General features: G+C 36.7%; 1 protein-coding gene across 1 annotated transcript in view; it reads right to left on the reverse strand.

Annotated features, from left to right (window-relative positions):
• Window positions 1–3132: 3132 nt before the first annotated feature.
• The window catches only part of LOC124157671 (dystroglycan 1), a 28215-nt gene continuing 16086 nt past the window's right edge, over window positions 3133–15261 (reverse strand). Inside the window, exons 8-14 of the mRNA XM_046532603.1 lie at window positions 13905–14051; window positions 11711–11816; window positions 11306–11572; window positions 9829–10134; window positions 9062–9232; window positions 7849–8254; window positions 3133–7144 (exon numbers count right to left, since the gene is read on the reverse strand). Coding sequence (XP_046388559.1) covers window positions 6150–7144; window positions 7849–8254; window positions 9062–9232; window positions 9829–10134; window positions 11306–11572; window positions 11711–11816; window positions 13905–14051 — 2398 coding nt within the window. The 3' untranslated portion in view covers window positions 3133–6149. The remainder of the gene's footprint in view (window positions 7145–7848; window positions 8255–9061; window positions 9233–9828; window positions 10135–11305; window positions 11573–11710; window positions 11817–13904; window positions 14052–15261) is intronic.

The following is a 15261-nucleotide window of genomic DNA, read 5'->3' on the forward strand; positions in this document are numbered from 1 at the left end:
GAGTATTTGCCTATTTCCCGCTATATTTTTATGGTATATGCTAGTATATTGTTTATGGATTTACCTATATTATTGAAATAGGTTGTAGCTTGTGTGTGTGTTGGCAGCGGAACCGATCGCGATCTCACATGTGGATTGTGTGCAGACTGTTTTGCTGTGAATTCGTACCGTAGGACGGATAGGACTACCTTCTCCGCTGATCCGGCGTTGCCAAATTCAACAGCACAGCTTACTCTAATGTCAACAGCACAGCTTACGATCGTTATCCTCCAGTATTACAAGTTTCTTTTACAACTCGATTTGCCGCCAACGTATAGCAATAATTTGTCTTAACAAATTCCATGAGGGTCATGGCATCAATTTTTGGTGTCCTAAAAAAAGGCTGGTGTCCTAACATCCTATGCCACACGCCTTATAGGCGGCTTGCGGGGTATTATGTAGACGTAAATGAATTTCAGGTGTACTATTCGAACGAGTGGCAACGTTATCATCCATTTTTCTGATAACTAAAACACACGAAGTGAAACGCTTGTACTTCATCATCCCGATGCCGCATTATTAATATCCCAAGTAATAATCTAGGCACAATAGCAATAGGAAAACTTGCCCAAGAATAACAGAACAAAATAAAGTGACGATTAGCGGCTAAATACTCACTCAAAACAAATTTTACTCCAAGCGCTCAGCGTATTTCCCTACTCCCCACGGTTGTTTAGGCACCTATGACGTCACGCCTGGCCTCGGCAACGCTCGGGTGTCTTCGCGCAGTGGTCGGCTCAGAGAAATTTTTCTCAATTTTAAATGGAAATTTTTTATTTCTTTTGATGTTGAATGGAGAAACTGAAGGTATTTTTGCGAGCTAATGTATCCATTTGACTTATTCAAAATAGTTTTTAGAGCAATCTACGACCCATGCAAGTTCCTCATTGCTGGGGTAACCCCGTCCAGCTGGATAGCGAATATTTTTAGGGCCAACTTATCGAAATTAACTCAAGTTATTATCGCGGAATTCGAGAATCATCCTGCATTTTAAGACTAGTAAAGCCGTTGTTTTCTCCTCTCGGAACGCGTGAGTGGTATGCAATTATTTCCAATACAGTGGAGTTTTGTAGAATTTCCATTAAAAAATTAAAGACAAGCAAAAGCAATATGTATTCAATTTTAAGATGAAAACTGTTTTTTGGAAATACATATCGATGACTTTCTATTTTCAAGGAAATTTCAGTCAATGCAGGATTCAGAACTCAATAGGCATGTTGAGGATGGAGGATGAGCGATATACGACGATATTGGTAGGGGGGAAAATAAGGCACTCAACATAATGGTGGATTTAGAGGACAAGGGTAATGACTCCCCTAAGTTTTTAGTTTAATAGTTTTTCTTGCTATTCGTTTCTTTTAAATTGTTAAACTCTTAAACGTCCAAAATCGTTCAATTTCATTTGTTGTTAAGAATAAAAATGACATTTTAGGTTCCAAAATGCATCAAAAATGGGCATTTAAAAATTTTTTAATACCCACCTCTATCAGGAAGTATTCCATACTTTCTTGACCCAGGTTATGACCCCCCCCCCCCCCCCCCCGAAGTTGATGCTGAATCCACCCCTGGATGAAAAGGTGCTAGAAATTGTAAGTGAGAAAAAAAAACTTCCATGGAAGTTGAAGTTTGACAAATAGGATGTGGATAGAATGTTTATCAAGTAGGGTGAGTGAGAATGGTGAAAATGATGTTGACGGGTGAGGTTTTATTTAGGCAGGGAAGGGGAATGAAGGGTTCATGGGTCGCATGATAGAGAATAGGCCTTATGCCGAATTGAAGATGGAAATTGAGTGAGTGTAGAGGGACAGGGCAAGGTTAATAACAAAGGATCAATGAAAATCCATCAAAACTAGTGGATAATCTTAAGAAAAAATAAAACAGCAAGAAATGCACTTAACTCTTTTGCTGCAGCTCAAAATCCAAAAATATACCTCTCACATGTGGCAAAAGTGCAGAGCGCATGGTAGAGAGGATAAAAAGGTAAGTTTACAGTAGCCAGCCGTGCGAATGTACCATGTACGTTCACAGCAGTGAAAGGGTTAATGCACACAGCAGTGTCCATGGATATCTATGATATACAAATTGTGTAAATATGATAAAAAATAATTCTTCAATTTACATCACATTTTTTCTCAGGTACAAGAAGCAAGATGAACCTAATAAAACAATGAAAAGGGTTAAAATTTACAAAAAGAAATGGCAAAAGTTAGAGAGTATTCAGTGAGCCTCTGATTTGCCATTAAGGAGAGGCTAACAACACTACAAATAATTCCTAAATTCAGCCAAATATCTCGGTGATAAATTAACTGAATGTAACAGACATCTTATATGGAATATATTACTATGAATGATGATGGAATTTTACGAGTATTATGAGGAAATGTTTGGGAGAAACAGGAAGCCCTTGATGCTGGAGTCTCAGAATTTGGGATAATGGTGTCAATTAAGATTGGTGAAAGGTCATCGAGCAGTTTAGCAATAGATACTTCGCCTTCATTTGTTCAGTGGATACTTTCGAAAAAAATACATGAAATAACCTATAAGGATGAACCAAAATAAAAGTAAGAACATTCCCTAAGTGAAAGAAAAAGATGCATACTAAACTAGACACATGGTCATGATGAACTGGAATAAACAGATCAATGACATAACTAGCGAAATAGGAGGGAAAACTTACCAACAAATAATAGGTATATTTATTACAGCTACTTCATCCTTAGAGCACACATCTTTCCTTCGTATACCTATGCAAAAAAATCGGAACTAAAATGAATAGACAACCTTTGAATGCCAATGAAAAAATTATATCTATATACCAAAATCTCACCTAATGCTGAATTGAATTCAGAGAATAGTTTATTTTGATGAGTAATCAAAGTTAAGGGTTGTTTTTTTCATAATTCCTGAGACTATTTTAAATGATGGAACTTTAATACATTCAATCACACATCCTAAATGAATGGTCCTACAGTATAAAGCATGGCGCTTGATGACATAAAATGTCATAGTACTAAGGAACTGAAAAGAATTGAGTCAACTCAAAACAAAAAAAAATAACATTTGGTAGGGGAGGTTGAATTATTTGGAATGCAATGCAGTGGAAAAGCCATTTAGTTTAGCTTGATACAGAGAGTACAATAGATATACCCAAGTCACGAAAAAAAATTGTTAGGAACAGGGAATGATGGTAAAAATTGAAATGCTTAAGAGTCTCAACACCTGGATATGGTAGAGCAAATATGAGATATTTTACCACTTTGTTTTAGGATAATTCAAACCGTTCACCCTCGGTCAAAACTCATTCCGGCCACTATTATTCCTTCATATTTTTCCTGATTGCTAATGGGACATCACACAACTTTTCCAGTGTCACTGTATTCTTTTTGACCTGTGATACGCTGCCATGGTTCCACCAAACAATTAGGAGAGACCCATGTAAACTTCACACAAAGAAGGCCATGAAGTCAGTAAGGAGCCTCTCCTAATACAACCTTTTCGCAGCTTACATTTCCATTATCTATCATATTCTAATTCACACTCCACTCATGACTATCCGTAAGTCCACATGGGCACCACAAAAATTTGAGAGAACATTGCTCACTAGCTACTAGTATTAGCAAGACTAGGTAGCCTAGGCATTAAACAATACAACTCTCTCTAAGGTAAGCAGATATCTCCCATTTCTATTTAAGTAACTAATCTTCTGCGTATCAATCATAACAGAAATAACACAATCACCCAATATTGAGTCATTTTGTTTAATGATTCAAAATGTGCACAGCTGGAGATGATAACTCATTCTGTGGACTTATCCCCAATCATCAGTCCATAAATGTATACTCACATTTTGCACAAATACATGTACACAAAACCTATTGGTAACTACAAAAACTACAAGAGAAAAACTGCTAAGGCATGACAGTTGGAATAACTCACTACAGCAAAAGAAATGTGAGTACAGGCCTTTCAAAACTTAACATTGTTAGTTAAAAAAACTATGCAACTTATGATTCAGTCACTGAGTTTACCATTTTCAATGAGACAAAGTCCTTTTCATTACAGCTTGCCAACATGACTAAACACAAATGAAATGATGACTATTATTAAATACAAATGGCACATTAACTAACAGTGAAGATGGAAGAGAGAAGAGGTATACTAATATAAATATTTGAGTTTCAACTTCCATGTTCGCATGTTAGAAATATCTAAAACGATTTTTCATGGCAGTGCATATGTGTGAACATCCAAGACAATAAATTTTTAAGGTAAAACAATTAAAAAAGAAGCACTGTTCTGCAAAATTGCACAGCAGTTAGGTCTATGCGGATAAAAACAAACATCACGTATGTATGAATACATTATTCTGAGGAACAAGAGTGCTTCAAAAGCTCACCTATTTATAAGCAGCTCCTGTGGGAAGACATGGAACAGCCCTGGGAGATAAGCTTAGCATTCATTTCAGTCCAATAATCAATATGACCTTTTACTCATTAGCAATGTCAAGTTGCCCATCACATTAGCCTTCTCCAAACATGCTTCAAAAATACATGCAAAATCTCCCTCTTTGGTCCATTATAAAAGTTATTGAATAGGTATTTGTTTTGTGCCTGGCACTGAAGGGGAACCTTGCTCTCTATGGGATAAAAGTCATAGCCTAATTTTAGATTTACCTATGCATTGAAAAAAATCTCATTCTCGGCATGTGGGCTTTGATTACAACTGAGTAAAATCACAAGCAATTATGACTTGGAGAGAACTTATATGAAAATCATAAGAGTTCCAACAATAATATGAATTTTTTAATCATACCCCTAACCCCTTTGAACTTTCGGAGATTACTTCTGTGGTTAATAATTTACTCATATTACCTAGTGGGTTATGTATGGTTATATGATTCATTAAAGGCACCCAGTGATTGTGTGGTTATAAATCAAATGTTTCAAATCAACTATATCAACTGGAATAGATATGCTTCATAAAAATATTGCTCAGCCTATTTTGCTTTCACAAATAAAGACAGAAATAACGAACACAAGTGGAATTTAAATTAAGTATCATTGAAAAAAAATGATAAGATACATATTATTATCATCATCAACATCATTCACAATTGACTCAGAAATTTAAAATAAAAATTCAAGCTTAAAAATCAAATAATCACATGATTTTAAGTATCAAAACCACCATAAGTCAATCAGAATATCCCTACATATGATGTGTTTAGGCAGACAAGGACGGTTCTAAAAAAGAGAAATAAGTGAATACAAGAAAAAGAATTTTTGCAAAATAACTAGATGATAATTATACACCTTAAGTACAATGTAAGGGTTTTAAAACATACTTATATACGAGGAAATTTTAAATAACTCAAGCTAATTTTGAATAGAAGACCATTTGCACCAGATCTTCACCGATATTTGAGCCAAAATTCAATTCCTCCGATTTCCTAACTAAAAGGGTTTATCTAAATACAGAGTCCAGTGATTCCTCAGCTTTTGATTAACACTTGTTTCAAGAATGTTAACTGAACATTCTACACTAGTGAAGTATTGTGCCATTTCCATTCAATGTTTTCCTATTTAAGTATAAATAGATATTAACACAAGCACTCAGTCATATACTACACATTTGTGCCCAACAATAAACAATGAATACCTTAGCATTCAGCACTAGATTACATACAGAAAAAGAATGAAAATTAAAAGTATCAAACGATCCTTCCTTCAATTATTCCATATAAAGTACGCGATCAAAAAGACCTCAATGAGAAATGCTTTCGTATAAATTAAATGAGTAGCTGCTCAAAAAATTGACTTATCAGAGACACTTTCACTTTGGTAATAATCCTTTTTTAACCTTGTGAATTATAAAATTAAAAATTAACCTAATATCAGCCAATCATTAAGACTACATTAAAATGATAGTTAGGGGATTACATCAGCTAAACCTTGGCAGACCCCTTCAGCCACAAATAATGAAACAAAGGATAACCATCAGTCCTACTACACAAAAGTCACTCAACTCACTAGCAAATAGTTTGTATTGAGTTTGACGTCACATTAGGCCACTCCTTTGTTACACTTCTGAGGAACCACGATCAAATTGGCTTAAGGTGGCACATAGGGAGGTGGTTTGCGGTATGTGGGGGTCGGCTTTGGCCTCGATCCACGGCCAGAGTCGCGATTGGTGGTGAACGGTGGTGGGGGATGATAGGGTGGGGACGACGCTCCTCCCACTGGCACCATGCCTCGATCACTGTCGTCGTCAGCACCCTCGTCTTCCCGCATCCCCATGCCACCACCCCTTCCGCCACCGCCTCCCATCAGAGCTCCCCTCTCTCCGCCATCCTCGTCCCCACCATGCATCATCATGCCGCCGGGACCGTCGTCCCTACCGCGACCTCTCCGCCTCGGACCGCCACCCATTCCGCCACCTCCCCCACTTCCTCCTCCTCCACTCCCGTGGTGCCGTGGCCCCTGGGAGAGTAGGGGCGTGCCGCTGTGGGGTTCTGCCATCATCCCTCCACCACCAGGCGGGACTCCCCTCGTACCACCCCCAACCGTTCCCGCTCCATTCGGGGCCATCTGGTACTCGGGTGGAGGCAAGGGAAGTGGTGGCTTTTCGTCCTTCATGATCACGGGAGACTTGGCTGGGTCGGGAGGCCTTTCCTCCAGCTCATCCTGGAAGATGACTGGTATGCCACGGTTTGCACCAGCCAGCAACGGGCCCCCACCAATGCCACCAGCCCTCTTCTCAGCCACACTGAGCTTTCCACGCCTTCGACGCCGGTACAACACGCACGCTATCAGTCCAGCTAGGAGCAGCATTGAGGCGATCACAACGGCAGGGACGATGAACGTGATGAGGTACTCGTCAGAGGAAGAGGAAGTGGTACTTGAAGGTCCATTGTCCCTGCGTTCATCCTCATCTTCTTCCAAAATACTTGGAGGAGATTCAGGGAAGTGTATGACAGGTAGCTCTCCCAGGCAAGTGTTGATGGGGATGATGTCAATGCTACGTATTGGCAACTCATACCCAAAAGTGGTTTGCACATGTTGACTAAGGGAAACTTCCTTCATTCCAGGTCCACCATTCTCAGCAACTGGAAGGCAATAAAAGGGATATAGTTAAGTATCCCATCAGGATATTCATCAAATAGTACAAATAAAATTATGATCATCAAGACTTATGCATGTAAGACATTGCCCCATTTCCCTCAATGGGTTGCAAAAAAGCTTATCTTAAAACGAACTATTTTACATATTTCCCAAATATACATGATTCATAAAAATACACATTTGTGGTGCTCAACATACTTCAAGAATTCCTCTATTATTCCTGCAGAGTAAACAATGAGTTTTTCACAAGACTAACAAGGTGACCAAGGAATTGGATCAAATTTTCTAAAAAACCCCATAAACAGCATTGTGCTAACTACAAGTAAACTTCAGGTAATGTGCAATACGAGAATAAGGGTAGTTTTCTAATATTTTTTTTTAATTGTGAGGATTATTTTTTTATATATTTTTCATTACATATGTAAAACTATTTAAACTGACACAAGTCTGTTCATTACATATGTAAAACTATATAAACTGTTCACAAGTTCATTACATATGTAAAATTATTTAAACTGACAAGATAGGAGAGTTCAGCTACCATGAAAATCTATTGCATTACATGACTTTTTAGTGTTTATTTACAGTGGATATTTTTTAATGTTCAGGAATTCATTTAGGTATAATGCATAGGCTTCAAGAGGATATAAAAAACTTTTCAAAGAACATTGTAAAAATATTCTCTCACCTAAAATGTTCCTGAGTCTAGACACGTCCTTGTTAGGGCACCTGTCCACAGCCAATGATGTGTTAAACCATGAAATGAGAGTTGTGCCACGTTCTCCATCCTCAGCCACACCATCATCCTCTCCTGCCGTGATGGAGTAAAGCAGAATCGCAGATGTATCACGGTCACCAAAGAGATGAGCCAGGCGTTCCACAAATTTACGTTTCAACGACGGGCTAGAGTCAAATTTCTCATGGTCCTCAGCAAGGGTTGCGACAAATTCAACACTGTGGAATGAGTGGGCAGTGGGCAGCTGCTGGTTAGGAAGAGGAGGCCTACGTCTAGTGCTTGCGGTGATGGCAGGAATGTCATGGACAGCTACAACAAGGCCATCATGTGCGCTGAGTCCACCACTGTCTTTGCATACCTGGGAGAAAATAATATTACCATGAGTTACCAATGATAAAAAAACTGGCCCTTACCTTCAAAACACAAAATTTCTGACATAGATATCCACTATTTGTCTTCAATATTGTACATACATGGTAACTATTATTTATACCTCTGGAAGACATCTTTAATGCTACTTTAAACTTTCGCTATGCTACTTTAAAAAATAGTAATTTTGAAATACTCTAGAAAACCTTCAATTGTTAAGACGGTTATGTAATTCAAATTTCCTGATTATTGATCTTCTAATGTATATAGCTAAGACATCTAGAAGATATAAAAAAAGTAGGTATCCCTGCAGTTATAAAATGAAAGCCAATAAAAAGTCTGTATGCATGTAATTAGAAGAAGTTTCTGAACTACGTATATCCAACATTAGAGATGTTGTGTTGACATTTTGTAAATATTTTGAGTAATAAACGCATGAATAACTAGAAGTATGAAACTACGGTGGTCAAAATGAGTGATTTTATCGAGAATCCTCATTTCTTCATCAGCATTCTAGTTATTAAAAACTAGGACAGGAGAGAGAAGACCTTATTTTATCCCTCAGTACTTCAACATAAGGGTAAAAACTTCCATTATAGCAGGCAAAGAGGAAATTTTGTACAACAAGTAAAACATGACAACACTACCTTCAAACACCTGGTAATAATACTGCTGTTGATATGCGATAAATGTTAATGAATTCTGTGTTAATTTTGTTTAAAAAAATCATAAATTATATGAATTTTTCCGATTTGTGAGTGAAGAATATTTAAAGTGCTAATAAATAATACATTACCAGCTGATACTCCTTCATTCCCTTGTCTTGATTAAAAGGGATTCCAAAGAATTCTTGATTCCGTTGGTCAAATTGCAGCCAATGATTCTGGGGAATCGGGGTTCGATCCATGGTGAGAAGCGACAATTCAAGACTCCTGGTACTGCCATCTTCCTCATCAAAGAAAGTATCCTGCAAAAGAATTTCAAAAAATAATTAATAGAAAAAATATACCATTCATAAACAGCAGAGAATAATAATAATAATAATTTTAATTGTTCCTAGAGATCACATGTTCCGGTGACATTGGAAGTCGTCAAAATAAAGTAAATAATTAAAGTAATAGTTACAAATAAATGAAGTGATATAACATTTACAATTTTTACAGATAAAAGAAAAAAAGTTACAATTTTAGTGGTTGATGGGCAACGATTACTCCGAGCCCAACATAAAATCCTTCAGGCTATAATAGTTATTTTCCATTAAATATTTCTTCAAAGCATTCTTGAATGGTGTAGGTGGAAGACATTTAATATCATACGGTAGCCTGTTGTATATTTTTCTGTATAATCTGTATAATTTTCTGTATAATAATCACTGTAGATGACCAGCCAAAAGCTAACGACCAACACTTGAAGAAAATTGCAAGGTAGAAGTTAAAGGGCAGGGCAGATATAGTTTGAAGTGTATCTCCTCATCAAGTGAGTTTCCCACTCCTGAATTTTTTTCTTTCTGCGGCCTCGCATTCAGCAGAAAAGAAGAACCAACATATTTCCAATTTCACATACCTCAGGTACTTTGAAGACAAGAAGCTTCCCAATGGTGGCGTTTATGTGATCCACTTGGTTCCTCAGGACTGGTGCAGTGTTTGGTGCTTTGGGGGTGAGCGCTGGAGGCACTTTGGGAGCATCTTTGCCCCGATCCCCTGACCCTTTGGGAACTTGCTTGCTAATTGGAGGCGTTGCTTCCTCACCAGCGCCTATTCCCTCACACTGGCCATTTCCTTTGTAAGAAACACGTTTCACCTTAAACTCTGGGGAGAGCATCTCTTTCAAGGCAACAGAAGGCTCTCCTGCGTCATTTAGGGCCAGAATCTGTAAATGTAAAAATTTTCATTCAAGATGAATCAATTGCCAGGCATTAAAATACACTCCATCAGACTCCTTACACTCCATAAAGGCCACTGTACATGGTGAATGATTCTGCGAATGAAATGATTTGCTATGCATAACAGAAAAATTTTGGAAATGAACCATCATATTCATGATCATTCAGTGAAAATTAAAACAGGTTCTATTTTGCTCACATGATCCTATGAATGGTCACATGATCATTCGCATGATCTTTCACCGTGTATAGCAGCCTTAAGAATACAACCATAAATTGTGGCACTAAATATTTGAGAACTGCAACACAGCAAAAATGGCACAAAATTTACATGTTTCCCTCAAAATCACCTGTTTCAGCCCTTAATTTCTCCAAATTATGAGCAAAATTTTTGATTTAACTCACAAAAATCTCGTACAGCTTGAAATTTTTGGAGTTTGATGTTTTACATGAAATTCAATCATTCACTATTCTAACACTAACTATTCATTCTCTACTAGAGCATACCTTCCACTTTGCTGTGCAGAGTTTTACCTTTGACAACCACATTAGGTATAAAACCTCCTAATAAATCTTTCGGTATAATGAAAATTATGCCATAGCAATCTAAAACAATTTTATCAAAGATAATTTTTTGTGATATAAGCTTTATACGATAGCAATTTATTACTTTTATTTACCAATAATGTTTATCTATAACCATTATGAGAAATTGAATGAATGGCAGGGATAGTGGTCAACTTTTTTGTTTAAATGACAAAACACAGCTAAAAATTTACCTAATTGTTTTCTTCATCAGAATTTCAAAAAGAATTTCAGGCGACATTGCAAATTGAACAGAAAAAAAACAAAAATCATCATGTAATTCAGAAATAAGGTTATTTTCATTAATGAGAAAAGAGAATGGAATGGAAAAAAGGGCCAAGCCCTTAATTTAGAATGGAAGCACAATGTCAAAAGCCAAACAATAGGAAGAAAGATGGATAAATGATTGGAAACAATAAATAAATATAGAATATTGACAGTGAGATCAAGAACAAAACAGCAGCAAACTACTCTCTAGATAGGTTTTACATAATATTAATTCTGAGGATAACCACCAGCCTTCAAACTGACATCATATTAAAACATCATTTTCAAGCCACTGACGAAAATTACCTTGTACAGCTTATCAATATCTTCTTTGGGGCAGTCTGTCCTAGGGAGGGTATCATTTGTCCATGAGAATACCAATGTATCCGCATATGGTGGTCCCTGACTAGAGGCTGGCTGGTGTCCAACAGTTGTCACAACAATTGAATCATCACCAAACAAACGTCTCAATCCATCCAATACCCTAAGTTGCCAATCCACATCAGATGGAAAATTATATTTATTCTCCAATTGCATAACCAACGAAAATTCATGGTGGAATGCTCTTCTTCCCTGTAGCAAAAGTCACAGTATTTAGTATTATTGAATCATGGTAAAACTAATACCAAATTTAAAACTTCAAAGTAAATAAAAAATAGAACAATAAGCAGAAAAGTGTTATCATTAAACATACACCTGTTTTCCATTTACCTTATGATGTTGAACAGAAACTTCCAAGGTATCTGACACAGAAGCACCCTCACTATCGACAGCCTCAATGATGAAGTCCCACTTAGACACATGCTCTTCAAGGGGTCTATCATAAAGATTACAAAAAATAAATACTTTAAAACACGATGCAAAGCAACTAGGTTTGCAAACCTCTACAAAGAAATAATATTTACTATTTTTTTATTTTTAAAAGGATATGAAAATTAAAACACCACAAGCATAGAAAAGTGAACCACCAAATGTATACCCAGTTAGCACAGTCAAAACTATTGGAATAAAAGAGCAATGTTTTTGACAGCACTGTTTTTAAGACGAATAGACAGCAAAATGATGGCAATGCATCCCTCTTTTCTTGACCAAAATACTCATCCACTATATCATTTATGAAAAACATTAGAAAGAGCCAAGTCAACACAACAATTATGGCCAAACTGTGGCCAAATTGTGGTTTACCTGTGGCAACTATGGCTTTGGCTAGCCACAGCTTGCCATACTATGGCCCAACAGTGGTTGCCATGCGGCAAGCCATAATTTGGCTTGCCAAACATGTGCAACTATGGCCACACAGTGAATCGTCTCAGGAAGGCCACAGATTGGCATACCAAACATTTGTAACATAAGTATATTACAGTTGCTATTGATACAGGTTACATGGTAAGTTATGAAAATGAAAGTTAGTTCATTCAATTGATATAAAGAAAGTGTATTATCCACACTTTAGCCACATTATGGCGGGCCACACTATGGCTGGGGGTCTTAACCATTATGAGGCCATAATGGCAACCCATTATGGCCACAGTACGGCCATATTGTGGCCACAATTGTTGTGTTGACTGGGAGGATTCCATGGATAAGCTTAGTTTATTTAAGGCTTAAAAGATGTTTAGAAAAGTCATACATACAAATACTAGGAATGTTGTGGACATACATAAATTCATTTTATAACCTAATACAGTAGATTCCGTTTAATGGGTCCACCGGTTACTTGGGGCAGCCACTTAATTGGGGCAGATCTTGAAGAACAGAACCCAATAGAGGAATATCCCAGAGTATTCTCCGCTTAATTGGGGCAGCATGCCGCTTTATTGGGCCATGAGTCGGTAACATAGACTATACTCGCGACGAAATTAAAATTTTTTGTTTTCAGAATACTATTTCTTATATTTTCCTCCTTTGATTTACTCTTATTTTTCACAAATGTTCCTATTCTTGCCCTATTTTGAAAGCTCTTGTTGTTATAGTATCCGCAAGAAGATAGGACTTTTCTTTAATAGGACTTAGTAAAAGACATTCATTCAGTGTAGCCCGTGGCTGTGAAAAATATTTTCAACAAAAATATTATAATTCTTAAAAATGATAATAAATTAACTAAACTCGCTGATTTAATAATCAAATTAATAGATTAACAAACTTATGTTCCATAATAAACATTATTAAGTATTCTTTCTACCATTTCAAAGTTTTTTATGCCCAAATACAAGAGAGTTCGCCTAATCGGGGCAGCTGCTTAATTGGGGCAAAGTGCACAAGTCCCAATATGTCCCAATTAACCGGAATCTACTGTACCTAGCTTCATACTGCTTCTAATAATTTTTCCTTATTTTAGCATAATTTGCACTCACAGCGAAGGATCGACCAGAAGGAGTAGTAATTAAGTAAATTTAAAACCCTTAAAACATGATGATTGTTTTATCAAAGGGTCTGAATGTAGTTTCATTGACAGGAAAGCTATGTAGACGGTGACAAAGGATCAAGGATTTAGGAATGAACTGAGCATAAAATTATTGCATGGCTAATGATATTTGCTAAACAGCCAAGCAGATTTTTCTGTGCACAAACATCACATTAAGCAATTGAATATCATTATATTGTGGTTTTAAAAATTATTTTCCAAATAATCTGTGTAGATGGATGTATCAGTAAATATCTTATATGTATTGCTAAAAATGTTCACTTTCTAGAGAGGAAAATAAAGAATTCGTTGCCAATGAACCATACACATGTAGCATAACTAGGTGAATTCTGTATCATTGAAATTGAAAAAAATGACAGAAAAAGATTTATTCCATTATCAATAATTCTAGCACTCAAAAGAGCTCAAAAACTCATTAGATCTGCATTTAAAATTTATTAAAGTACATAATGTGGTTCTTTCGCAAAAGTAACTACTCACAGAGCATATACTTCCTGGGTCTCTGGATTGAACTGCACCCATGAAGATGGTGGAACATTTTCTCCTTCAGCTGTCTTGAAGTTCAATTTCAGATTCCTTGTAGTTCCATCCTCCAAGTCAGTAAATATATCATCAGGGATAACATACCTAAAAAATTATTAACCCAATTATTTCCAAACATGAGACCGCTTCAGTGTTTCCCAACTTCTACATTAATAAAACAATTACTACAATTCAAGGGTATTTAACCTATCAAATTAATAAACAAAGATTAGAACATAAACTATACGATAAGAACTATGAACACTGAAACTATCATGACTGAGAATAATGAAAGGACTCTTGAGAAAACCCAAGGCCCTTTTGCTCCCCAGACTTTTTAAAAATTGTTGCCTATAAATACCAAGGCTCTGACCCGGTGGCTAATACACCAACAGCTTGGAATTCTAAGGGCTAAGAAAACAGCTAGCGAGTAAAGCAAGTACATACATACTATCTTAGTGAACCTACCAGTAGTTAGTTAATTTCCATCCATTATGGGCCAATTTTATCCAGTAACTAGTAAACTGTTTCAAAAACTGATTAGCAGTTGAACACTTTGATGTTATCCATGAGAATAAACTAAAATGTCAACCTTCCAAACAATTTTATTTACTAAAGTACCGACCCGGTTTTGACACATAGTGTCATTATCAAGGGAGGTTACCTTGATAATGACACTACGTGTCGAAACCGGGTTGGTACTTTAGTAAATAAAATTGAGTGGAAGGTTACCATTTTAGTTTATTCTCATGGATATAAAATATTTCCACCAGATATCGCCGGACACAGTGAATTATATACTTTGATGCTAGTTAATTCATCAGTAGTTAATCAGTTTCCTGATATATAATGATGGCCATTGGTGAACAATGACCAGTAACTGGTGGATATGGATCACCAACTGATGGGCTTCCACGGGAAGGGAAGAGGGAACCTCGGTTATATGACACAGGGTGAGCCTGGTGTACCGATAAAGAAGTCATTGCCGTGGTGCCACTGGCCATGTTCACCTCAACATAAGGTACCGACCATTAAAATAGAGATTTGGCCTTCATCATCAATGGTCAACAGTCCTAAGATTGGTTTAACGCAGCTCTCCACTCAGTTCTCCTATCAGCTAATCTTTTCACACCTACATATTTCTTCTCTTTCACATTCTTCTTTACTTGTTCTATATGTTGTTGAAATGACACATTGCAATATTTCCACTTATAGATTTATTTTACACTACGCGTTTCGTCGTTACAACGACATTTTCAAGTGTGACAAAAGTGACTTTTGTCACACTTGAAAATGTCGTTGTAACGACGAAACG

This window comes from Ischnura elegans, chromosome 4 (assembly GCF_921293095.1).
Source record: "Ischnura elegans chromosome 4, ioIscEleg1.1, whole genome shotgun sequence".
In the NCBI taxonomy this organism is placed as follows: Eukaryota; Metazoa; Arthropoda; class Insecta; order Odonata; family Coenagrionidae; genus Ischnura; species Ischnura elegans.